Source organism: Pelobates fuscus, chromosome 1 (genome assembly GCF_036172605.1).
Source record: "Pelobates fuscus isolate aPelFus1 chromosome 1, aPelFus1.pri, whole genome shotgun sequence".
In the NCBI taxonomy this organism is placed as follows: domain Eukaryota; kingdom Metazoa; phylum Chordata; class Amphibia; order Anura; family Pelobatidae; genus Pelobates; species Pelobates fuscus.
In genome coordinates this window covers 340,455,796-340,483,454 of record NC_086317.1, presented here as the reverse complement: position 1 = coordinate 340,483,454, position 27,659 = coordinate 340,455,796, and the positions used below count along the sequence as shown (strand labels likewise).

General features: G+C 41.7%; 1 protein-coding gene across 2 annotated transcripts in view; it reads left to right on the top strand.

The window, feature by feature from the left end:
• The first annotated feature begins 1,573 nt into the window (after nt 1-1,573).
• CLDN10 (claudin 10) overlaps nt 1,574-27,659 on the top strand; it is a 36,048-nt gene continuing 9,962 nt past the window's right edge. For both annotated transcript variants that reach the window (XM_063425768.1, XM_063425763.1), the window contains exons 1-3: nt 1,574-1,885; nt 15,577-15,738; nt 18,367-18,445. In XM_063425768.1, coding sequence (XP_063281838.1) covers nt 1,672-1,885; nt 15,577-15,738; nt 18,367-18,445 — 455 coding nt within the window. In that variant the 5' untranslated portion in view covers nt 1,574-1,671. The remainder of the gene's footprint in view (nt 1,886-15,576; nt 15,739-18,366; nt 18,446-27,659) is intronic.

Sequence of the window (27,659 nt, the reverse complement as noted above, 5' to 3'; positions counted from 1 at the left end):
TCTGCAAAGAGTTAATTAAAAAGAAACAAAAAAAAAAATGTAACAACTGTAAATTGGTAATTGCAAGTTTGTGTTTAGGGCCAGGGGTTTTTCTCCCCCCACAATCCCACATAATTTCCAACCCCTCCCTTTAAAAAATAGAATACTGGAGCCCGGTTTGGCAAAGTGGCCATTTAACAGAGCTACCGGACCCATATAGTCTCAGCAGCTCTGGGAGAAAGTGAGTGCAGTTCACTTCCTCCCAACTTCATATAGAGAGCCCTCGTGTGGAGGACAATAGGAGGCAGAGAGTCAGTTCCAGCCAGTACCACACTCTTATCAGACTGAGCCAGCTGCAGGACTCCAGGGAACCCACCTAACTGCACATAAAACTATGTTAATAAGAGGGGGCTAAAAATAAAAAAAATATGATATGTGTGTGTCTGTGAGTGTGTATGTGTCAGTGTGTATAATTGTATGTGTGCGTCTGAGTGTGTGTATGCATCAGTGTTTTTATCTGTGTGTGTGTCAGCGTGTGTCTGTGTGAGTATGTTTCTGTGAGTGTATATAATTGTGTGTATGTATGTCAGTGTGTGTATTTGTGTGTGTCTGAGTGTGTGTATACGTCAGCGTGTTCATCTATGTGTGTTCGTGTCAGTGTGTATCTTTGTGTATCTGTGTAATTATATATGTATTTGTATCCCAGCAATGAAACCCCTGCATTCAAACACCAGCACTACAAACAAACGTACACCTGCATTTTTAAAGCTAACACTACATACAACCACAACCCCTGCATTCATACGCAAACATTACACATAATTCCAATGGCTACAGTACATACAAATTCACCCCTACATGTTGAAGTATACTTGATAAAAAAAAAAAAAAGATTGCATTCAAATGCACAAGCTTTACTATCAGAGTTTACTCTGCTATTTCATAGAAGCGCCCCTAGTGGTTGTTATACTTACAGGAGGTTAAACCTGCAATGAAAACATTGCCATTCCTGCAGAACTGCAATGTTTTCAACTGCAGAGGTAAAAAGGGTGGCACATGGAACCCACACCAATTCATTGAGATGAAGTGGTTTGGGTACCTATAGTGTTTCTTTAACAAAGTAACACTTTACTTTTTCCATATGGAAAAAAAAAAATCATGTTCTCTTATTTGGTCAAACTGTGATTAACCCGTGTACAGACCATTACCTTAAGTAGAACGGCATCACTTCATTAATTTGGACTTTGTTTCTATTCCTACAACTTTTTAACGTTTCATTAATCTTTAAGTTTATTTGAAATACTGAATTCAAAGTGAATGTTTCAATATAATTTCTATGAAATTGACACCTACACAAATACCAGTCTCTTGCTAATGGTACCAAACCCCTATATAGCCTCAAAATAAAATAGTAGTTAGCTGTCAGAAAGAAAACATGTCAAGCTCAATGTAATTATATTTTGTGTTGCAGCTTTAGTCATTGTTTGCCGGGAATGGTCCTTTGAACCTTAGCACAATTTCTGTCAGTGAAGCATGAAAGCCATGTACTACAAGGGACATTATAGTTTCAGACCATGTTTAATGTGACCAGATTACAGAAAATGCACAGGACGACCTGTATTCTTTACCTTACTGCTTTCTGCTCCTGAAGGCCCAACTGAAGACAATCCGTGTGATCCTTAGTCAAGGAGCATGACTGGGGTGCATATATTAGCTTTGATATTTTGTATATCTGGCACTGGAGCAGTTATTGGTGCAGTTATATCAAATGAGTGGAAGGTGACAAGCCGTGCTACCTCTGTAATTACCGCTACTTGGGTCTTTCAGGGCTTGTGGATGAACTGTGCAGGAAATGCTCTTGGGTCATACCACTGTAGACCCCACTTGACCCTCTTCAGAGTTGAAGGTAAGAACAGATCTGTGCCCTTCTGTACAAGTACAAGTTTGAAGACAGTTTTGCTAACCAATATCAGTTGAATCTACATATTGCAATCTTTGTTATTTATGCAAAAAAAAATTCCCAGGGGTACAATCATAATTACTTCTTTCTGACAATATATTTCAATAGGTTCAGATTTCAACTAATTGTAATAGTAGTTCTACCAATTACATATAATTTAAAGTACAAAAGTATATTAAAAGAAAATTAATAGAAGATATTCTATGTATGCATATTCAGGTGAGTGCAGCCTCTTGGTTTCATAGACGATATTCTAGACACATATTCATATATGAAAATATCACAGAAAATATGTATTATCAAATTACTGTAAAGAAAAAATAAATTATATTTGATTTGATTAATGTTTAAAATAATTTATTTAATTAAGACAGTGTTTGTATCAACTTGTATCAATACTCCCAGAACATGTCCCGTATGGACTGATTATAGCATAAATTAGTTTTGATCTACCCTTATTCCCTAATTGCAATACAACTTTTTTTTTCTTAATTAATTTATCATTTTATTCTTAATTTCTTTACTTTACTCCCTTCTTAATTATGTGGATGTATTATCAAAACATGAGAGAGAAAATAATTTAAAGACAACATATTGGTTTGATGCACAAGGAAGCTGTTTTCTTGCCTGCATCAATGTATTGGTTTTCATAATAAAAAAAACACATTACATTTACTTTACAAACGTATTATTATTAGATAAAGTTTAGGCTAGCTTCACTCATCTTCTCTATTGGCCAATGGCTACTATAATGGCCTATACACTAACTCTGTATGCAGTTTTGTTCTAGATTATTATTCTGAACTGTATAAGTTATCTCACTCTGCAAAAAATACCATTGCTATCGAGCTATCTCACTTTAACAAGTCTTTGTTAGGTTTGTTTTGTACATGCATTCAGAACAAAAAAAAACTCCAATTGTTAATTATTCATACATTTAATTTTTAATGCTTTGGTTTTAGAAATTAAGATGCTTATTATCAATAATTTTATAATCCTCAAGTGAAAATTACACAAATCCTTTTTTTTTGTAATACAAAAATGCCAAAATCTAGTTTTAGTGTTCTTTTTACATTGTTGGAGATTTTACTTTTTAGGACACATTTTCATTTTTTTATTTAAATTTAAAAAAAAATCCAACATGTGTTTGACCAAATTTAAAAAAGTTTAACAAATTGATGATGCATAGTTTTGTCATAGCATGTTTTACAATGTTCCAATGAGGACAACAAAATGACATTAGAAACTGCCCTTGGTTTTTTTTATCCATCCTTCAGAATTTCATGTAACTTTTTTTTAACTTACAAAAAATATGTCCTACTTATTTGAACATCTAACCAAAAATAAATACACAATATAAATTATAATCATCTAGTTTTCATACATAAACTGAACATTTCACATTTTAATGAATCTCTTCCAACAATCGGTTATTAAACTAATGTCTGAAAAAAGTTCAAATAATTATTTGTTCTTGTCTAAGAATATCATAATAAAAATGTTGTTCTGTTGAGAAAATTATATGGAATCATTTTTAAATAGTCAATGAACATTATTTAGTTGTATCTACTATGTTTTGCACACAGAAGCTGGTGTAAAACTGTTATCATGTAGTACATGTATCAGATATTTAGGCGATTGAAGAAAACTAATATGAGTTAACCGAATATATACAATTAAAAAAATAAATTAAAAAAAAACAGGTTCCCAGCTAATATACAAACTAAACACCGAACTAAATTCCCATGCCTTTATACTTATTGCAAAAACTCACTGTAGGATTTGTTTATCCTTAAAAACAGATCCCCATCAATCAGAATACATGAAGGAAAATATATGAATAAGAAACGTACTAAACAGTAAAATATCTTTCAAATGTTCTATTAGAAAGTTAATGTGATACATAGAATAAATGCAGTCACAATTAACAGCAAATTTGTTGTTGAAATGTACCTGAAGAGAAATAGACGTTTTTCGCAACGGTAGGTTTAGTAATTAGGACTCATATAACTCCACATGGAGAGTTAGAACTGACACAGACTCTCCATTGTACGGAGTTGGTTTATACAGGAAAACAGGATTTTTCTCCAAGTTAGAGATGAATGATATATCAGGACAAAACTGTCTAGAACAGGAATAAAATAAATTTTTTTGGATAATTAACATGTGTGCCGCACTAACAAAGACATACGGAGATATTACATTCTATCATACATAACAGACACTAACCACACCAACTGCTAACATTGTTAAACAGGAATGTATACATATAAGTACACATAGCAACTGTAGGGTTTCAGCTTTGTTTGAATGACTGCCATCAGACACTCGCCTTGTTGCTCTCTCTCAAATCTCCCAGTACTATACAGTACCTGTGCATGGTAAGAGAATGGAGGAAAATACATGACAGTTCGCCAACCATTGATCAGTATGTAGATCTTTATCACTTTGTGCATAGAATTTAATTAATTGAAAATGATAAGAAAGAACGAAAGAAAGAAAAGCAGATGTTTGTATCCTGTGTTTCACAAGTAAGACTCATTTTTAATGAAAGCATAAACATGTTGTGACCATGTCAGTTTTTTTATGTAATATGCCCTGTGTATATAATGAAGTTAAAAGAACGTCTGTTTGCCAAGTGCTCTTACTAAAGTACCACGTACAGTGATGCATTAGAAAATGGCAACCAGGTCATGGATACTTGATGAGTCTTTAGGGCTTCCCCCAACAGGAAGTGCTAAGCAGACTGGTGCAGACTTGGTTCAGGGAGAATGTAGCCCATGGATCAGCACAGCTAGGGTAGTGGGCCTTGACAGAGCCAGGAAGTAGGCATAACAGCCATAGAAAGTCTGAGTGACAGCTGGCAACCTGGGTGGGGCGGAGCCACGATGAGAGTATTTATACCGGCCATCTTATGAAGTGGCCATTGTAACTGAACTTAAACTTACCTGTCAGTTGTCTCTCAGGTTTGGGTAGGTCTTCTTGAAGAATTTCTTGCAGGTGTTCGAGTGGCAGTAAGGGAATTGCGTGGTTGCAGGAGCGGATGGCAGCCCTGGGGCCTTCGGGTGGGCCCGCAGTGGGTTTGGAGCAACGACCTACACGGAGGACGAGGCCCCTGGTTCAGCACTGGCACGGAGGAGGAGCCCATCCCCAGGAGCTGCTCCCGCAGCAGAGGGTTCCGAAGCGGGTCGCATGGTCAAAGCGGCGATTGACGGTATTGGAGCTGGGTCGGAGGTGTTGACTACAGAGGCCCCTGACAGGTGGTCCACATCAGGCAGCATTGCTGGAGCAGGTCGGGGATGGGAGGCAGCATGTCTGCATCTCCCAGGTCGGGCTGCACCCAGTCGGATCGCGGCTGGGGGGAAAGGTTGGGTTCGAAAAACAGATGGCTCCGGCAAAGCCGGGAGTGCCACCAGGCCTGCAACCAACACCGGAGATGCCCCTGCTTTAATCAGTGAGTCGGCCCCCATGGGCCTTGTATCGGTTGGTGGTGTGGGGCAGGACTTGGGTGCCCAGGGGCATGGAAGGGAACGGGCCGTGCGGGGTCCAGGCGGCAAGAGGGAATCTAGTACAGCCCCGGCTGTGGTGGAGGCCGCCGTCATAGGTAGGGCTAAGGCAGCACGGGCAGGGGATGGCTCAGGCAGTCAGGCAGGGATAAGTCGCAGCGCTTCTACGGCCAGGGAGGGGCCACGTAGGCCTGACAGGCAGGAGAGGAGTTCATGCGGCCCAGACTGGGCCTGGACAGCGCAGTACGGCCCGCACAGGGTCAGGTGGAAGAGAAGGCATACGGCTGCATGGAGCCGGGGAGGTGGAGGAGCCAGATTGGAGGAGTCATGCGGTCAGGGAGCACAGGGAGCACCGCTCTACGACACAGGACAGCGGATCACTGGGTGTCCCAGGCCAGGCGAATCTTCGGAGAGGTATCGGGGATAGGACCAGGTGCAGTGAGGATAGACGGTCCACAGCGGATTGGCACAGCAGAGATAGGACCCCTTCTAGGAGGTATTACAGCAGGGGGCATTCAACTTCATCCGAGGATAGGGTGAGGAGCCGGAGCAGGCATTACAGGTCACCTGACAGGAGGTATCGGAAGGATAGGCCTACCCCGTAGATACACAGGAGTCACAATTTAGTCGGATGTAGGGTCCGCTGCCAGGCAGGAGTGGGGTGGCGGCGACGGTTCTGGTGGCTGCAGCGGGTAGTGTTCAGGGCGAGACAATGGTGCCTTCGCTTGGGTCTGGGATGTCGGCAGCAGTTAGTGAGCGTGCGGAGTTGATGGGCCAGATCCCCGAAGCTGCCATGCAGAATGTACATGTGTCATTTGCTGGGCCTTTGGGCTGTAATCTCAAATCGGAAGTGAAGGAGAAGATTTAGCGGGGTGAATTACTTGAGATTTTCTAACTCGTTCCCCTGGATGAATATATTGATCTGAAAGACGAAGATAAGAAAGATGCCAAGAAGGAGGAGGAGGAAAAGAGGTAAGGTATTGGAAGATACCAAAGTCTTTTGGGAACTGGCTTCGGGCATTTTGTATTCTGGCTAGTGTCTTAGGGGAAAGTTTCCCGAGTGGTGTTCTCAATTTTTCTGTTATTTGGACGGGATATGGGAGGCTTATCGAACTTATTGGGGCTTGGCTTGGTAGAAGTACGATGATCAGTTCCGCCAACAGTTGTCAGCTAATCCCGGTATGCGGTGGGACATGCTTTGGATGAAACTGATGATGGCTCAGAAAACTGCGCCCTTTCAGGGCAGGGCTGGCATGGGATTAACCTCCTCCTCGTTGGCCAGTCAGAAGAAAGGGTTCTGTTGGTCGTTCAATGAAGGTCAATGCAAGTGGGGTGCCGTGTGTAAATTTCAGCACGGATCTTCCGGCTGTGGGGGCGCCCACGGCGTTAATAGGTGCTTCAAGCAGGGAAAGTCTACATCTGCCAGCGGAGCTGGGGGTCATGCCAGTGAAGGTTGATGTGATGTTTTCTTGGCTAAGCCGGTACGGTAATCGGGGAGACGCACAATTGTTGATAGATGGGTTTTCCAAGGGGTTTTGTATTCCTTTTAAGGAAAGGATTTTGAGTCGATTGTGTGACAAGTCGGTTGCTGAGCATCCGGAGGTGGTTCGGGATAAATGGTAAAAGGAGGTTCTGCTGGGTAGGATGGCGGGACTGTTCTCCCACCCTCCGTTGGCGGACTTACGGATTTCTCCTTTGGGCGTAGTGCCCAAGAAAGAACCGGGTAAGTTTCACCTGATCCATCATCTGTCATATCCGAAGGGCTCTTCGCGGTGAATGAGGACATTGATGAGGCACTGTGTTCTGTTTCCTACACATCATTTGACCAGGCAGTTGAGTTGGTTCAGAAGGCAGGATGTGGAGCATTAATGGCAAAGGCAGACGTGGAGTCGACTTTTCGATTACTGCCGATCCATCCAGATTGTCACCATCTGTTGGGTTGCATTTTCAATGGGGCTTATTTTGTGGACCTTTGCTTGCCTATGAGCTGCTCAATTTCATGTTCAAACTTCGAGAAGTTTAGTTCATGCTTGGAGTGGGTGGTGAAGGAGGAATCAGGAGGGGGTTCTTTAGTACATTATCTTAATGACTTCTTGTGTGTGGGCACGGCAGGGTCAGACCGTTGTGGCCATACCCTGCGGTCGTTGGAATGGGTGGCTCATTCATTTGGCATGCCCCTGGCATCTGACAAAACGGTGGGTCCTACCACATTTCTCAGTTTTCTTGTGTTGGAGATTGATTCAGTGGTGGGAGAATGTTGGCTACCTAGGGATAAGTTGGCTGCACTTCGGGAGCTCATGGCAAAAATCCGCAGGTCCAAAAAGATTACGCTGAGAGAACTGCAGTCTTTAATAGGCTGTCTGAAAGGTTGTGTGGTAACGCTGTATTCCCTGCCTGGGTCAGGAATATGCTCGGTTTCATGTGCATCACACTACATGGAGCTTCGCCCGGACATTCCAGGTGGTTTTCTGGTACATGGGGACAGATCCGCTCTATCGCGATTCCAATTCCTTTGGGTTTTTCGGATGGGTTTGACGATGTTGGGTTTGGATCCCATGCAGTTTGGGACCCATTCTTTCCAGGTAGGGGCAGTGACAGAGGCGTCACGCCTGAGTTTAAGTGAGGATCCGGTGAAATGTATAGGCAGGTTAAGTCCTACAGCCCGAATATTTGGTTTAATGGACATGGATTTATGGGGTTGTGTTTGGCGTTATGCCTTGTCACTAATTAAATTTTCGTTTCCAGTTGGGTGGCCTGGTTGGTAGGCCACTCTTACATCTACTGGGCACAGAAGAGGGCCACAGTTCGGAGACAAGGAGTGCAGCCAGGTTTTCCTCTGGAGTTGTTGATGCTGGAGTGGTTTGGTTTTTGGGGTTTTGGTTGGCAAGGTACACCCTACACTTGAACTTGTGGGTAGCGGTGTCTTGGTACACCCCTACAATTGATCTGATGGGTAGCGGTGTCTTGGTACACCCCTACAATCAATATGGTGGGTAGCGGTGTTTTGGTACACCCCTACAACTTAATCTGGTGGAAATGTGGTCATATTGGACGGCCAGTTTCTGTGTTAATATGTTATTTAGATTGTTATCTATTGTTATTATTGTGGGGTCATTGCCAGGGGTATGTTATTTATATGGGGGGATGTTGACTTAATAATATTTGTTGGCAATGACCCCATTTGTTATTCCTTAATTAATTGATTAATTAATAGTTAATAATTAATAAAGCGATGGACTATTATTTCCAACAGTATAACCTGTGTCCGTGTCTTAATGGGGGTTTGGGTAAGGTTAGCGCATATGCCGGCATTTCTGTGCATTTTACCCCATAGATTTGTACAAGAACAAATAGTTGAGCTAACACCTATTTTAACTGGTGACAAGGTGTCTGAGCACACAGCATTGAATTGCAATGCTACCGTTGATTATCCTATCAACAGTATTTTTGTGCCAAGGGTGCAATTGAATTGCCCTTATAAGTATGTCGGTGATCAAAGAACTGATAATCCCAATTAATGAGTAACAGTGGAGTATCATAGCCTTTGAGTTTTTACTGTAAAAAAAAAAAAAAAGATTTTCCCAGTAACAGGTCTTACATTCTTTTACAATAGGTTTGTGATTAAAACATATTGTAGGGCTAGGGAAAGTTCAGCTCTCACTGGAACACTCCCGAGGCTTCATGATGTGTTTTGAAGTTCAGAAACAATCTGAATAAAAATATAGCCAGACTGCTATAGGTGTTCTATTCAGTTGATGCCTGATAGTGACTTGGTTGTAGAAAAGTTGTGTAGATATGATGATTTAAATGAACAGGTGGTATGCTTTTTAAAAGTGTTACAAGATTGAGGGGGGCCCACCAATGTTTCCTCTAATTTTTAGCAGTTGGTATACGCAGAAATATTTTGTTGTTTCCTGTTACATAAGTATATGTGCACTGAATGCTTGTGCAAATGTAAACCTGAAATGTTTCAAAATCATTTTTACAGTGTCTCTATTATTGCTGATAAAATTACATTACTATGTTTTAATATAATACAAATATGATTGAAGGCTAAATTATTATTGCCCACGTGCTCACATTTCATAATGCCCACATTAATGGCACATTTCCCAAATGCCACATTGCCTCCATTTTATTATGCCCATGTGATCACTCTAATGCCACTATCATTGTCCTCGATAGTGACTCATTCTATGGCCTGACATAACTTGAAGTGACCTGTAGTGTAGGTCACCAACAATTTGAGTACCAAAAATAGCTATGACTGGTGAGTGGACTCTGACAAGTGTTGGACTCATCCATCCATGCCACATTGACTTCACTTTACCAGCATTGCCTCGTGAATCTGCGCTGTGCTCCCTTACACACGCCACAAGGCTCTGTGATTCTCAGCCACTCTCCTGCCGGATATGCTCTCATGGGAGATGCACAGAACCAGCAGTCCATCTTAGACCTGTCATAGAATGTGTTAACAACATCTACTGTAATAAACCCTACTACATGCATGTATGATTGTTTGCCAATGAATCATGAGTCGTAGGTCCAAAAAAGTCTTTGTTTCCTTACAAAAGTTGGGTTGGAACTCCAGCAAATCTCAAAAAAAAAAAAAAAAAAAAAAGCAGAAAGCAAACACAGTTAACAATCTATTAGCTTGTAGTAAAATGAGACAGATAATTGGCTAATTCAGACAGTCAGTCATATTAGCTGTGATGTAAAATGTGGGAATAAGATGTTTCAGTGGTATTGTTTGATTACACTATATTAATGTAAATATAAAATGACTTTATATTACTTTTTTCAGATTCAGATATAGGAGCATTTTTGGAAGATGAACCTAATTTCTTGTAGTTGGTCAGGAATCATCTCTAGCTGTTTTGGGATTGTTTATATTGAAGTACTGGAGAGCAAATCGGTACTGTTTATGCTAGCGGACTATAATACACCATGTATTTATAATCTATTTCTCTTTTCCTGCCACTACTGTGCATAGCATGTGTAGGTAGAACCCATAGAAAGAGCAGCCTTTAGATTTTCCTTTAGGTAGGTACGAATTCCCAGCACCCCTGTAACAATATCTTCTGTTGTACTTTAACTTCACTTGAATTGATACTAGGCAATGAGCTGCATCTTATTTAAGACCAGAACTTATATAGAGTAACTATGAGAGTTTTGCAGTTTTTTGTTAATTGGTGGCTAAATAGTTTATACCTGGAGTAAGTGACACTTTTGTGCTACACTATCGTTAAAGGGTTACTCCAATCACCATTACAACTTCTGCTTTAAGATGATCACAGTGGTTGGAATCTGTACATGCAGCAATTCTGCTGGACATCCAAATAACTTTACACTTTTGTGCAGGAAGCTAGTTGCACCCCTGGCACACATGACAGGTAGTCTGGAACCTTTTCCAAACTGCCAAATGTTAATCCAGAAAAAAGAGAGAAAGCTGTAGGTAGCTATTAGTGTGTATAGAAGCTATCTTAAGGACAGATTAGAGGGGGTAACCCTTCACGAAAATTTAAATATAGAAAAAGAGAGAACGTAATCTGTCCTGGTTAGATAAGATCCTTAAAAAACTTGACACAGAAAATCTAACGTTTAATAGATATTCTTTAAAAAAAAGTGAGCACAGGAATACAGGGGGTTGGAGGAATATATACAGGGGATAGAAGTATATACAGAAAGGATTGCTCAAAGTAATAGGTACCTTTTCTAGGAAGGTGAAGATCAGAATAATCAATAGTGAATTCTCCAAAATGTAACCATAAGTTAATCAGTTATGTGAACTGCAGATCAGGCAAATAGTTACTTTTCAATAAAGTCAGTGACTGGAGAAAAGTAACTGTCTGAAAGTATATATATATATATATATGAAACAATAGTAGGAAAGGTAAATAGGTAAATAGGGAAGACATATTTGATAAAGCCTCTTTGCAGGAGAAACGCGTTTTTGAAGCTGTTTTATGTTACTGATTTATTTATTTTTTTGTCTCCAATAAAGATAGCCCATTTATGCTATTGGAGCCTCCAAGCCTATCCTTTTGTTTTATTTATTTATTTTTTTTAAATATAATTCCTTTCAACTCTCTCCAACACCCCCACTGAAGGACTCGAGGAGTAATATCCTTGGTGGGGATCACACCACCTACGCTTACATATATTGAGCAATATCCCATTTGCTCTTTACTTGTGAGTATACATCTTTTATTATTTTATTCTGTATCATCCAGAGAGCACTATTTTATGTTTCTATCCTCTTTTTTATATATCAACAACTATTCGAATACCGGGCCACTGCTATTGGAAAGGAGATATACCCTACTACCTCCGGAGACCCCCTTTTGAGAACATCCAAGGACCATCTACATATCCATAGACGGGGATTATACCGTCCAGGTGCACATATCTGGAGCTGAGTATAAGCTCCAGAAAATTGTAAGTGCGATTCCTTTCCCTTCATTAACTACCACTTAAGATCCTAATATACTACACTATATCTTTGTCTTTTTCCTTCGCTCCTCCATATCGCTCTGAGTGTGGGAATTCCATCACAGGCGCTGCTCCCTGATCCTACTATTTACACCCATCGTACCACCAGAAAAGAAGAGACTCTGTTTTTTGTGAAGTTTCAGCTGCCACATACTATAATTACAAGTACTGATATTCCACCTACCCCTCTATTCATAAGACAAAGTAGGGACTACTTTGTCTTACGTATTTTTTCTATGCTTGACCTTCTTTGACCCAAGGAGGAGTTTAACTCTGCTTCATTTCCTGTGGTGAAAGAAAATTTCCCACAATACTCACCCTTCCTCTGTGATCTCATGTTGCTTCATTTGCTGTTCAAACGTCCTGTTATTTAGACAGGGCATCTGCAAATTTACCCAATTTCGCCCTAACAGAATGAGTACAGTTTGTCTATTTGTGTTAGGACAAAATTTGTGCATTTTATTTGGTTCAAAAATGTCATTTAAATGAATTCAATTCTGATCGGATTCATACTGTGGCTGCATTTTGCAGCCACTTAGTAGATAACTCCCTAATTCCTATGTTATTAGGGAGCTATCTACTAAAAGGAATATAAATTATAGTGTTAAGAAGTGGAGCAATATTAGCACTGAAGAACACAACCCCTTTTCCACATGCAATCAATTAAAGAAATTTATACTTATATTGCTTGTTACTTAATGTCCCAATCCAAGCTCAGCATATATGGGAAAAAATATATATAAAAAGGATCATAGAACAGATCTGCATGAATCAATAGGTGTTGATTAGGTGTATATTTGTATGAATAGGTGTATATTTTTTCCCATATATGCTGAGCTTGGATTGGGACATTAAGTAACAAGCAATATAAGTATAAATTTCTTTACTTGATTGCATGTGGAAAAGGGGTTGTGTTCTTCAGTGCTAATATTGCTCCACTTCTTAACACTATAATTTCTATTTCTTTTATGTGGTGAAGGGATCACTTTGAAGTGTGGTAGCAGGCATTCAAAGAGTGTGTAATACACAATTATTAAATAACTTCACTTTACCCCTGTAGAACTGTGTATACTAAGCGCTCCAGTATTGTAAAGTCTTTTCTATATCTACTAAAAGGCTTAAAGCCAACTTTACTAAAACTAAGTAAAAATTACTTACTATTAGTAAATAAGATAAGACCTTCTACCACCTAAGCTTGTTGTATAGAGCAATATTGAGTCTGGCATATTGCACTATATATCTCTTATTTCTCCTACATATCTGCAAGAGAAGCTGCATCCACAAGAACCTCTTATAGAGTCTGTACTCCACCATATCCTCAGGCAGGAATTATTCCGCCCAAGCGTCTAAATTGGAGCTGCACCTAAGCTCCTATAAAGTGTGAGTGCATATAATTTTATTCACCCTCACCTTACTGTATTTTTTACGTACTTCACTATCAGTTTCCTATTTTTCCTCCAAGGACATTCCAGGCGCTGCACCTCCCTCTCTGTTTTTAGCGAGCAGCCACAGGCTGTTGAAAAGAAAAAAACAGACCCCCCCCACTCCAATAAAGTGCCCCATGGTAGGGCACCTATTTAAATAATTAAAGGCGGGGACACCTGTGCCTCCCAAGTGAGGGCTATTAAACTAAAAAGGGGGTTCCATTTTCCACCTCCGGCCCGCACCCATGAGCGGTGGGTGGGGGCCCTACTGCCCTACTGCCTCCACCCCGAATTTCAGACAATAGCAAATGCCCAAGTATTTAATTGGGCATGCGTGAAAATTTTACAGCGCTTCTAGTGTGGGCAGATGACATGTCCCACAGTGCCTTTATCTGCCCACACAAAGATGGCGGCGCCCAGGACCTATATCCGGGCATAAAATAAAGATTTTTTTAAAAAAAAAGGTAAAATGGGGGGCCTAGGGGCATTTGGAGGTTACTATGGGCACAATAAAATGCATTGCAGTTGGGAGGGGGGATTTAAAAAAAAAAAAAAAAAATGCATGAAACCATGACAGTGACGCTTTAAGGATTTGCTTCCCAAAAACCAGCTTGAGCCAGAACAGGCTTTTGTGTTTTTTGCTTGGTCCACATCAGACACATCGGACATCATTGTGTGATTTTGGTTACTAACCTTTTTTTGTAACCTTATTTTTGTCTGGACAAACTCCCCTAGGTGTTTGTTAGCAAAGTGTGTCCGTGGCAGTCCCTGCCTTGATTCTATGAGCTACCAAAGCCCCCTTTTTAACCCTTCTTTGGTGGGATTATTTTATAGGATCTTGCTGGCCCCAAAATGTTTATATTGATATTAACAAATATTACACCTCTGCTCATCTTGGGCAGGGGTCATTATAATGCCAAAACTGTGTAAGTGTTTATTGAGTTTTTAAAGATTTATATAATGGTAACATCAGGACAAGAGGTTTTAAGTGGGAAGTTGATATTCTTAATCTCCTTAAAATAGCATGGGTGGCGTGGAAATGTAGGCAGTAACCATGAGTATGGCGTGGGTTTTGGCAACCACCCTTTACTAGATCTGTAGATGATTGTATAATAAGGGCATGCTTATCACATGTCATTGTAATTTGAGAAACCACAAAAAAATCCTAAAGACATCCATTAACAGCATGAATTTTGTATCAGCAAAATTGGGATGCAACAGACCACAGCTCAGATGCAGTGACTCAGCAAGCTACAACGTGACAGCGACGTGAGAACCTGAATGGGATTTTGTGCTTCATTGCACTGCTAGCAGTATGTGTTCTGAGCACTAGAGAGCAAATCAAACGTTAGTTAAATCATCTATCAGGTCAGAAAGTAAGTGCACCATGAACCCTGTCTCCTTTTTGTATGGGCGTTGCTTTTTTATATGTAAAACGGTGTTTTGTACATTACATTGTTTTAAAAAATGTAACGTGAAGCAAACAGTGTGCTAAAACCTTGGAGTGCATGTACAAACATGCTTAACTTCCAGTTTGCCTCATGGAACAGTGATTATGTCTTGTACCAGACACTTCATGTGTGCTTTGTTTGTTCACAAATGAGCTTTAGGCATTAAAAAACTAAAAATAGATGTTTGCCTGTTCCAGCTGGCAAACCCATGGGAATAATGCATGAGCCTGACGTGTTGAAAGAAACATAAAGGTATAATGAACAAATCTACATTTATGCTGTAAATATTTAACAATAACACAATTTGCCCGATTTATGCTGTATGCTGAAGTTGATTCAATAGGTCATATATACTGCTGATTGGCTTTTCAGAAAGAGATCATAATTAGACCCAAGTGTCATGAAAATGGGCATAAGTGTCACCAAAAGCCATGTGATATTTATATCCCAATCATCCTTTACATCAGGCGTAGTCAACCTTTGTCACTCCAGATATTGTGGACTACATCTCCCCTGATGGTTTGCTAGCATTTTGACTGTAAGAGGATTATGGGAGATGCAGTCCACCACATCTGAAGGTTCCCTACCCCAGCTCTACAAACATACTCACTACATGCATGGCCTAAACCTGTCCAGTCTGGCTTCTCCAGTAGTGCTGCAAATTAACCCCTTTCAATACACTCCAAAATTCGTCCTGTCTACACTGAAGCTGTAGTATGCTGTGTAGAGTGTAGAAACAAATAAATGTTCTTTTCTACCTTCAGGATTTTTGCAGGCTTGCAGAGCACTAATGATTGCTGCTGTATGCCTGGGATTCTTTGGGTCTATATGTGGATTTATCGGCATGAAATGCACAAAGATTGGAGGAAGTGACCAAACAAAAGCTAAAATTGCTTGTTTAGCTGGACTCTTGTTCATATTTTCAGGTGAGTGTTCTAACCGGTAACAGCTACTAGATAAACTAGAATGATAAGAAAATGGATTTAAATGAATGACTGAAATCAATGAAATTTTAGCACTTCTCAGACAGTGCATTCAGGAATCCAGCTGTAGCCGTGAGTCATACGTTTATTTCCTGCTGCTGAGGACATATTGAGCATGTGTTTCCCTGTTATATTTTACGTTCACTTGCTTCATCACCATCTATCTGCTCTACTGAAAACCCATTGTATGTACCAACCACTCTATAAGAAACAAACATGTATTCCTAATGCTATATTGTTCTCCTCTTTGTTTAGATTCAGACCCCCCCCCAAATAAGATTTTTAAAAAAAGGTATTTAGCTTTCTTTTTCCCCAGGGTCGCGACTCTCTCTGTACAGCCTACTGCTCCTCCTCCTGCGACATCATCCTGCAGGCATTGCTGCGTTATCTTCTTGTCCAATCCAGTGCTTCACCTAGAGGAGCATTGAGGACAAGAAGTACATGTGCAGTCTTCCAATTGAATGTCCTCTATAAGAACCATTCAGAGAAAGTGATGTGTAAAAAACAAGTTTGACTCGGCTCTCACAGTAATAATGGTGGGTATCAGGAAGGCAGTCAAAATGAGTGTTTAGCCCTTGAATGGAAATATTGCTGTATATATTAAACAAGCAATGTTTTACAGGGCAGGGCTGAAATAGAACCACTGCCGTTCTTAAAGGGACACTATAGTCACCTGAACAACTTTAGCTTAATGAAGCAGTTTTGGTGTATAGAACATGCCCCTGCAGCCTCACTGCTCAATCCTCTGCCATTTAGGAGTTAAATCCCTTTGTTTATGAACCCTAGTCACACCTCCCTGCATGTGACTTGCACAGCCTTCCATAAACACTTCCTGTAAAGAGAGCCCTATTTAGGCTTTCTTTATTGCAAGTTCTGTTTAATTAAGATTTTCTTATCCCCTGCTATGTTAATAGCTTGCTAGACCCTGCAAGAGCCTCCTGTATGTGATTAAAGTTCAATTTAGAGATTGAGATACAATTATTTAAGGTAAATTACATCTGTTTGAAAGTGAAACCAGTTTTTGTTTTCATGCAGGCTCTGTCAATCATAGCCAGGGGAGGTGTGGCTAGGGCTGCATAAACAGAAACAAAGTGATTTAACTCCTAAATGACAGTGAATTGAGCAGTGAAATTGCAGGGGAATGATCTATACACTAAAACTGCTTTATTTAGCTAAAGTAATTTAGGTGACTATAGTGTTCCTTTAACATTTTATCGGGAGCCAAGGGGGCCCAGGACCTACATGTGGTTTTACATTTATAGTATCAGGAATACATGTTTGTATTCCGGAAACTAAAGTGCTCTGTTAAACATTTTCTGCTTTGATGTCTCATTGTGTCATCCAAAACATTTCAGCAATTAATTCTAACTTACTAACATCCTTCTAAAGGATTTGCAGAGTTGGGTTTCTCATATCTGACCAGTGAAAGAATAACAGTGTTTCTTTACATTGCAGCCATAACTGGACCAACCGATGGGCAACTGCCATAACTAAATGTATCTGTTCCATGCAAATCGGTCCAAACTCTCTAGAATTGTATATAAATCTTAGGTGGTGAGCTTACACGCAACATCAGTGATATTAATTCTTCCTTTTACAATTTACACTGGGTTATATAAGACATATATTACAAGTCATCGAAGATGTCATGAGTGCCTTAAAGGGGAACTGTCACTGCCTGATATTTTTATAATTATGTTTATTTATCCTCTAATGTAACAAATATGGATTTATAAAGCATGGAAAATAAAACAAAATTTAGGAATTCACACCTCTTTATGTTGAAATTGGTGCCTTTGGGTTTTTTTTTTTTTTTTTACCAGTTGTTTTATTTTATTTTAAATTTATATTAATGCTATAGCAAGTGACATCATAATCCAGTTCACACAAGCTAACATATTGAATAAATAAAAATGAAAATAAATAGCTCTCTGTCAGTGTTTGTTATAAGCTTTATTCTTTACTCTTGGCAGTTAGCATTAGGGAAGCATTCATAGTAAGTGCGAAATTAAACAATATTTAGTTTCATTTTTATTTATTCAATATTTGCCCGGGCTTTGGTTTGTGTGAACTGGATTATGATGTCATTTGCTACATCATTAATATAAATTAAAAAAAAAATTAAAAAAAAAAAACTGGTAAAAAAAAAGTTAACACAAGTTTTTATTCCGTTTTTATTCAATTGTATGACACTTCCTCTATAAAAGCATAACTGAACTTTTACTATTATAACAAAATTACCGAAGGCAGGTAATGGGTGGTTGGATAGATGAATGAATATATGAATGAATTAATGAATGATGTGTATCACAAGTGAGCGCTTCCACTGTTTGACAGATCTTCTGAGCTGGCATTGGATTTCTCATACGGGATCATGATTGCTTCAATGCAAATAATGACATTTTAAAAAAACAAGTCAATTATGACCAGCTACTGCATTAAAAATTTTGGAAGGATGATACCAGCAAGAATGCAATTTCTATTTATGAACATGGAGATGCTGTTATTTCAAGCTTCATTTTCAGATCCCTCAGACATGTAATACATTTGTTTCAACCTACTATTTTGCAGGTTTGTGCTCCTTAACTGCTTGTTCAATTTATGCTCATAAAACCACCAGTGAATTCTTTGATCCATCCATACCACAAAAGTGAGTGTCCTCTTCTTATCATAATATTACAATTATACAAACTACATAGTAATCTTACACTTAGCTAAACATATACTGTTACAAAACCGTTACAGACAAGCATTATGTTGTTTCTTTGCTATAATATTGCTTCGGTACTTGAATCCTGTACCCAACTCACGAACGGATTACTTACACCGATTCGTTAAACGAATAACAGACCACCCGTGTGCCGCCACTTAACCCCGGTCACCTTTTCAAACAACTGAACGACCGACCACCCTGCGAGGGGAGTGTGTTACCACTTGATCGCCCAGAGAGTTGCGGTCTGCGCTTAACCACAGGTTAATTGACGGCCTCCGGGCATTCTCGTTCGTGCCTTATCTCCCGATAGTCAAACTACCGAAAGGCTGAGGAGACCTAAGGAGGAGACCTATTACATCTCCCCATAGGAAAGCATTGAAAACGAATTTCAATGCTTTCCTATGGGGATTTGAGCGACGCTGGAGGTCCTCACACAGCGTGAGGACGTCCAGCGACGCTCTAGCACAGGTTTCCTGTGCTATAGAGCAGGAAGTTCCCTCTAGTGGCTGTCTAATAGACAGCCACTAGAGGTGGAGTTAACCCTGCAAGGTAATTATTGCAATTTATAAAAAAAACTGCAATAATTACACTTGCAGGGTTAAGAGTAGTGGGAGTTGGCACCCAGACCACTCCAATGGGCAGAAGTGGTCTGGGTGCCTGGAGTGTCCCTTTAAGTGTTGTGGTTAACCGCAGGTTAAGTACCCCCTTCACGGCAGTCTACGTTCATTTCCCGAACAGCTGAAACATCCAGCCAGAGAGCGGGGATTCGTGCACAACTCTGACTGTTACTGGTTCCACGAGTTTGATGCCGAGGTCCCGCTGCCTATTGACTCACTCAAAAACATGGCCGCCATCTCAAGCTCGGGACCAAATATGCGAACGGACTTTGTAACAAAGAAACCAAGCATATGGTTCGTGGGTTTGAGGCGCTCTTCGGTGAACTATTGGACACGGACCTGGGCTACAGAATGAATGGTGGAAGTCCCGAATTATAGCTGAAAAGTTGAAGTTATATATTTTTAACCTGTTTTTTATGTGTAATAAAAATGTGGTATTTTGGGCGCTTGGAGATAATTGTATTGTCATAGCCGTTGGATTCATTATCTCCAAGCTGGGCGGTAACAAATTCAAATGATGCATTTTATTCTTATTGGTTGATCCCTTGTATTATTCCTGTATCCCATCAGGTCCAGAGGGGGCTGTCCCTGGACCTGAGATTTTGCATAAATACCGATCCCTGTGTGCCATTAAAGCCAGTTCTTGTTTGACCTTCAAATCGCAGCCTCGACAGGTTTTGTGGGGAAAAGAGTATCCTAGCTGTACAATAACTTGTGGGATTGTTCTACATTTACAGGATTCTTTTGGTCGTCTAGCTGAAGCGGCTTCTCTCTCTCTCCAAAACGGGATCCAGATCATCCAAGCGGTCCAGCTTCCAGCTAGCCTGGGGGTAACCGTAACATATACCTTATAAAGAAAGAGGGGTGAGTGCCCTAAATAGTTAATACATAACCTTTAATAATGCACTTAAAATTAATGTGGGAATAACCACAAGAGAATAGTATAAAAGCTGACACTGATATTAATCTAGTAGAAAACAAATGGCTGAGAAGGTAAATTGTTATTAACATATAAAGGTTGATAAACTTCCCATATAGTATCTGTTAGATATTCTGGCGTTTAAAGGTAAAACCCATATCTATAGACCACTAACACGTAAAAAAATTGAAAGTTTCCCTAGTAGGATGAATAGAGAGGACCTGTTCAAAAGTTTTCAGCGTCCTCAATACAGAAAATTATTGTGCAAAAAACAATTTTTTGCACATTCAAGAGACATACGTATTAATGTATTCTCTTGTGGTTATTCCCACATTAATTTTAAGTGCATTATTAAAGGTTATGTATTAACTATTTAGGGCACTCACCCCTCTTTCTCTATTTCTCACTACTTTGGTAGTTCCCCTAGGGTTACCCCCTTTGTTTTTGAGTGCTCTCTCCAGGCTTCCAGCTCTCTTCTTTTTGGTTATATACCTTATAAATCTTTAAGAAGGCATATGCTAGCTTCAACAATTTATTCAATAAACGCCACATTGCAACAAATTAAAATGACAAAATCTAAACAGCGTATAGACTGATTAGCCTCAACATTAAAACTACCTGCTTGATATCATGTAGGTCCTCCTCGTGCTGCCAAAACAGCCAAAACAGCTCGAGCCATGGACTTTACAAAACCTCTGAATGAGTTCTGTGGTTTCTGGCACCAAGACATTAGCAGCAGATCCTTTAAGTCCTGAACAATGTTTGCACTATAGCAGGGTGCATTATACTCTTGAAGGCCACTGCCATCAGGGAGCATCATCGCCATGAAGGTGTGTACGTGGTCTGCAACAATCTCTACATAGGTGGTATATGTCAAAGTAACTAACATCCACATGAATGCCAGGACCCAGGGTTTCCAAGTAGAACATTGCCTAGAGCATAACACTGCCTTCCCCAGCCTGCCTTCTTCCCATAGTCCATCCTGCTGCCATCTCTTCCCAAGGTAAAAGACGCACATGCACCCATCCATCTACGTAACCTAAATTAAAATGTGATTCATCACACCAGGCAACCTTAAAGCGGCACTGTCATGCCGAACTTACCTTTCCTCAATCGCTTCCTCTTTTCTCCCTCTCTCGGGATCTGTTCTTCTTTTCTTCCCATCTAATCTATTTTTCTTTAAAACATAAGACAAAGTAGGGTCTTATGTATATTTCCTACGCCTGACCAGCTCTGACTTACTTCCTGTGGGTCAGAGAAATTGTCCCACAATACTCACCCTATCCTCCTTCATCTCGCGATGCCTGCTTTCAGTATTCCCGAACGTCCTGTCATTTAGACAGAATGCTGGCGAAACTACCGAATTTCGTTCTAACAGAATAAGAACAGTTTGTTCATTCATATTAGGACGACATTCAGTACTTTTAGGTCGGTTCGAAATTTAATTTGAATGAAATTCTGATCCGTGCTATGGCTGCATCTTCCAGCCGCTTTGTAGATAGCTCCCTAATTCCCACGGTATCAGGGAGCTATCTACCAAAAGGCTGAAAGACCAAGATTGGTATATTACTTAGTATTAGTAAGCAATATGCCCCTACTTGCTATGCCGCGAGTAGGGGCATGTCTACTGAACAGTGAGCAGCCTGTGGCCCACCTCCTCTCATAAGTGGCACCATGGTTGGGAATATATTAACTACCGGGTGGGACATAGTGTCCCCCCCGATCCCCCACCTGTGCCCCGCAAGTAGGGGGTATTTAATTCAAAGAGGGACATAGGGTCCCCCCACAGCCCCCCACCACTGAGAGGTGGGTGGGGGCCCTAAATGACAATAGGGGGAACCTATAGTCCCCCCGGTCCCCACCCATTAACGGGAGGTGGAGGCCCTAAAAGACAATGGGGGACCTATTGTCTTCCCCTGTTCCTTCCCATTAGCATTGGGTGGGGGCACTAAAAGACAATGGGGAAGGACCTATTGTCCTCCCTTCAGCCCCAACCCATTGGTGGCAGGTGGGGGCCCTAAATGACAATAGGGGAGGGAGGATCTATTGTCCTCTTCCTGGCCCCCACCCATGGGCCCAGCCAAAAAAATTAAATAATGCCCTACCTACCCCCCTCACCCTAAAAATACCTGTAAATAAAAAAAACTTACTAATAAAGTAACCAACCAGGTAATGCTCACAATTTACCTATCAGAGCACTCTTATTGGTTGGCTTAAACAATCCAATCATAGCGCTCTGAGTCAAAATGCAAAGCGTGGGAAGGCTTTATAAACCATTCCCCACCCTGCGGAGCTCAGTCTGCGCGGTGCCCTCCATGGGTGAAGATGGATTATTTTTATTTTTTATTTATTTTTTTAGCTCTGGTCTTTTTTTTTATTTTAGAAGTTCGACGGGCTTAATGGCTTTTAATTTGCCCTTTTTCGGGGCTGAAAAAAGAAAGTTTTAGAAAACAGAAGACATCAGATGGTAAGTTTTTTTTTATTTACAGATATTTAGTTTTAATGTTCCCCCTCCCTATTTTTAAGGTGAGGGGGGTAGGTAGGGCTATTTTTTATTGAGGTGTGGGGGCTTGGGGACCCCTTCTCACTTGGGGGCGGGGGGTATTTTTTCATTTAGCCTCCACCCGTCACCCATAGGTGGGGGCAGAACAATAGGTCCCCCCGTTGTCTTTTAGGGCCCACACCTGCGCTCATGGCTGGGGCCAGGGGGAGGACAATAAGTCTCCCTCCCCCATTGTTTTTTAGGGCCCCCACCCACTGCTCATGGGTAGGGACCGGGGTGGACAATATGTCCCCCCTTATTGTAATTTAGGTCCCCCACCTGCCACTCATTGGTGGGGGCTGGGGGGGGGCACTAGCCCCCCCCCCTTATTGTCATTTAGGGCCCCCACCCACAGCTCATGGGTGGGGGCCAACTGGGACCCTATTTCCCCCGTTTAGTTGAATAGCGCGAGTAGGGGCATTCAGGAGATTTTTTTAGTGAGGGAGGATATGGGGGGCTCAGGTGCTCCCTGCACTTCTATTTTTACATATTACAAGGAGGGAGCTGTGAGCCGGTAGCTCCCTCCTTGTAATAAGATTAACGAACAAACTCACACCGTCATTCGGTGTTTGTTTATTCGTCTGACAGTTCTATTCATTCATTCAGCCTGTGGCTGCTCACTGTTAAAAAAAAAAAAAAGTCCCCCTCCCGAACCCCAATAGGTCCCCCAGTAAAATAATGGGGGCAAGACCTATTGTCCTCCCCTCCGGCCCCCACCCCTGAGTGGCGGGTGGGGGCCCTAAAGTAAAATAATGGGGGGACCTATTGTCCTCCCCCCGGCCCCCACCCCTGAGCGGTGGGTGGGGGCCCTAAATACTAATAATGGGGGGGACCTAATGTCCTCCCCCTGGCCCCCACCCCTGAGCGGTGGGTGGGGGCCCTAAATTAGAAAAGGGGGGACCTAATGTCCTCCACCTGGCCCCCACCCCTGAGCAGTGGGTGGGGACCCTAAATACTAATAAGGGGGGGGACCTAATGTCCTCCCCTCTGGACCCCACCCCTGAGCGGCGGGTGGGGACCTTAAGTAAAATGATGGGGAGGGACCTATTGTCCTCCCCCCGGGCCACACCCCTGAGCGGAGTGTGGGGGCCCTAAATACTAATAAGGGGGGGACCTAATGCCCTCCCCCCTGGCCCCCAGCCCTGAGCGGTGGGCGGGGGCCCTAAATTAGAATAAGGGGGACCTAATGTCCCCCCTCCTGGCCCCCACCCCTGATCGGCGGGTGGGGGCCCTAAATAAAAAATTAACCCCCCTCAGCCAGGTTACTAGGGGTCCCTAAACCCCTAGTCACCCCCCTCCCCCAAAAAACTAACCCCTACCTACCCCCCTCACCCTAAAAATAATGAGTGGGGGACCATTAACTAAGTACCTGTAAAATAAAAATGTAAAAAAACTTACCATTTGATTTTTTCTTTCTTCTAAAATCTTATTTTTTCAGCCCCAAAAAAGGCCAAATAAAAAATTGATAATAACCGATTGATAAAAAAATACTAATAGGGGGGTGGACCTAATGTCATCTCCCCTGGCTCCCACCCCTGAGCGGTGGGTGGGGGCCCTAAATGCTAATAAGGGGGGGACCTAATGTCCTCTCCCCTGGCCTCCACCCCTGAGCGGTGGGTGGGGGCCCTAAATTAGAATTGGGGGGGACCTAATGTGACTAATGTTACTTTCAAGCCACCAATCAGAGAGTTATGTGTCAAATTACACAGCGTGGGAAAATTCCAAAGAACTTTCCCACGCTTTGTAAAATGACACAGAGCACGCTGATTGGTGGATTTCAAGCCAGCCAACTTACCTGTCAGTCTCTTCATTTACCTGTCAGAGCACTCTGATTGGATGGCTTGACCCACCAATCAGAGTGCTCTGAGCCTAATTGCTTTTTAAGCCTTCCTCCGCCCTGCAGAGCTCAGTCTGCGTGGAGCCCTCCATGGGTGAAGATGGATTCTTTTTTTTTTTTTGCGCTCGTTTTTCTTTTTTTTTTTAAATGCGTCGGTTATTATGGATTTTTTATTTGCTCTTTTTTGGGGCTGAAAATAGAAGATTTTAGAAGAAAGAAAACTTCAAATGGTAAGTTTTTTGTTTTTTTACAGGTACTTAGTTAATGGTCCCCCTCTCATTATTTTTAGGGTGAGGGGGGTAGGTAGGGGTTAGTTTTTTGGGGGAGGGGGTGATTAGGGGTTTGGGGACCCCTAGTCACCTAGGGGAGGGGGGATAATTTTTCATTTAGGGTCCCCACCCACCGCTCAGGGGTGGGGGCCAAGGGGGAGGACATTAGGTCTGTATTAGTATTTAGGGCCCCCACCCACCGCTCAGGGGTGTGGGCTGGGGGGAGGACAATAGGTCCCCCCCCAATCATTTTACTTTAGGGCCCCCACTCACCGCTCAGGGGTGGGGGCCATGGGGGAGGACATTAGGTCCCCCCCTTATTCTGATTTAGGACCCCCCCCGTCGCTCAGGGGTGGGGGCCAGAGGGGAGGACATTAGGTCCCCCCCCCTTATTCTGACTTAGGGCCCCCACCCGCCGCTCAGGGGTGGGGACCGTGGGGGGGCACAGGCTGCTCACTGTTTAATAGACATGCCCCTACTTGCGGTATAGCGAGTAGGGGCATAATTTATTAATACTAAGTAATCTTTACTTAGTATTAGTAAATTTGTCTGAAAGACCAATTTAGATCTTTCAGCCTTTTAGTAGATAGCTCCCTAATACCGTGGGAATTAGGGAGTTATCTACGTATTTATTCCTGTCATTACATTGACTGGCTAAGTAACTTACATTTTATATGAATGTATGTTACTTGATTGTTGTAAGTGTTACAAATGCTTTCAGCTGAATCCTGGCTACGTTTGTATACTTTTTATTTAAAATTTTATACAGGGTAACATTCTTCATTCTTCCACTGGGAAAGTATATTAGTTCTTAGGCAATACTGTGGTTCTGAACTTCGGCACTTCGACACTTCGGAACTTCAGCACTTCAGAAATTCAGTAATTTCAGAACTTCGGTACTTCGACAATTCGGCAATTCATCTATTCGGACATTCGGAAGTACCCGAATGTCCGAATTGCCCGAAATTCGTCCAAATTCACATTCGGACCGAAACGAATTGCATGTGTCTAGCGGAGGATGAGAAGAAGCTGTTGATAATCCACAGTGTCAAAAGCCGCAGACAGGTCAAGGAGAATTAGGATAAAGGAGTGACAACGAGGTTTTGCCGGGAATAGGTCATTGGATACTTTGGTCATTGCCTTTCCACAGAGTGCTTAGCGCGGAAACCAGAATGAAGCGGGTCTAGCAGAGAGTTGGACTCGAGGAAGTCTGTCAATCTTGCATAAACAATTCTTTCAAGGATCTTGGATGCAAAAGGCAGTAGCGAGATAGGACGGTAGTTGGATGGGGAGTTAGGGTCAAGGTTGGGCTTCTTTAGAATTGGGGTTACAGTTGCATTTTTGAAGGGCGATAAAAATATACCAGAGGAGAGAGAGAGATTGAGAATTTTAGTGAGAGGTGGAGAAAGAGAAGAAGACAGAGTACGGATGAGATGCGAGGGAATTGGATCTAGGGAGCAGGTGGTGGGGCGGGAGGACAGGAGCAGAGCAGAAACCTATTCATACACACAAACTGCCTAATACCTACATTCATACACACATACTGCCTAATATATACATTGTACATTGAATACATAATTTATCATTGTGATAAATTATGTATTCAATGCATTTGGTGAATTTAATTTATAATAAGACTAGTATAGACGAGCACACACTGACAGATACACATACTGACAGACACACTCACTGACAGACACACACTAACAGACACACACACACACACACACACACACAAACTCACTGACAGACACACACTGACAGATACACAGTCACACAATCACTTACAGACACATACTCAGTCAATGACAGACATCACAGAGGGCGCACGAGGGAGGAGTGGGAAGCTGCAAGAACATCTGCATTTATCGGCAGAACAGGCACCTGCCATTAGGACTAATGCAAGGATTTTTAGCTACACAGGCAAAGAGACATACAGGCATACATACATACATACAGAGACATACATGAATACAGAGACGTGAAGGCATACAGAGACATACAGGCATATAGAGACATACAGGCATACTGATACATACATACATACAGGCATACAGAAACATGCGTACAAAGATATACAGGCATACAGAGACATACAGACACATACATATGTACATACAGAGACATAAAGGCATACAGTTACATACATGCATACATACATGCAGAGACATACATGCATGCATACAGAGACAAACATACATACATACAGAGATATACATACATACATGCATGCATACAGAGACATACATACATACATGCATATAGATACATACATACATGCATGCAGAGACATAAATACATGCATACAGAGACATACGTACATACATGCATACAGTGACATTCATACATACATGCATACATACATACAGAGACATACATACATGCATACCGTATATACTCGAGTATAAGTCCAGTTTTTCAGCACATTTTTTGTGCTGAAAACCCCCCACTCGACTTATACTCAAGTCAATGTCTATATTATGGCAACTTACATTGCCATAATACAGACAAGGACCGCCGGGCTCATTACAAGCCCGGTGGTCCTGTTGGGGGCTGGCAGGAAGCGTTTACTTACCTTTCCTGCGGCTCCTGTCAGCTCCCTTCTCTCTCCTCTGGTCAGCTCCCACTGCAAGTCTCGCGAGAGCCGCGGGGTCTGAGCGTTGCTACGGGTTACCATGGCAACGCTACGCGCGGCACTCACACCGCGAGACTTGCAGTGGAGCTGACCGGAGGAGAGAGAAGGGAGCTGACAGGAGCTGCAGGAAAAGTAAGTAAACGCTTCCTTCAGCCCCCTCCTACACAGTGCACACCACTGGACCACCAGGAAATGAGAGCCCCCCTCCCTGGCCAGCTTACAAGCAGGGGAGGGGAGACCAAAAAAAATAAATACAAATAAAAAAAAAAGAAAAAAATATATATATATATATATTAATAATATTAAAAATAATAATAATAAAATAAAAATAA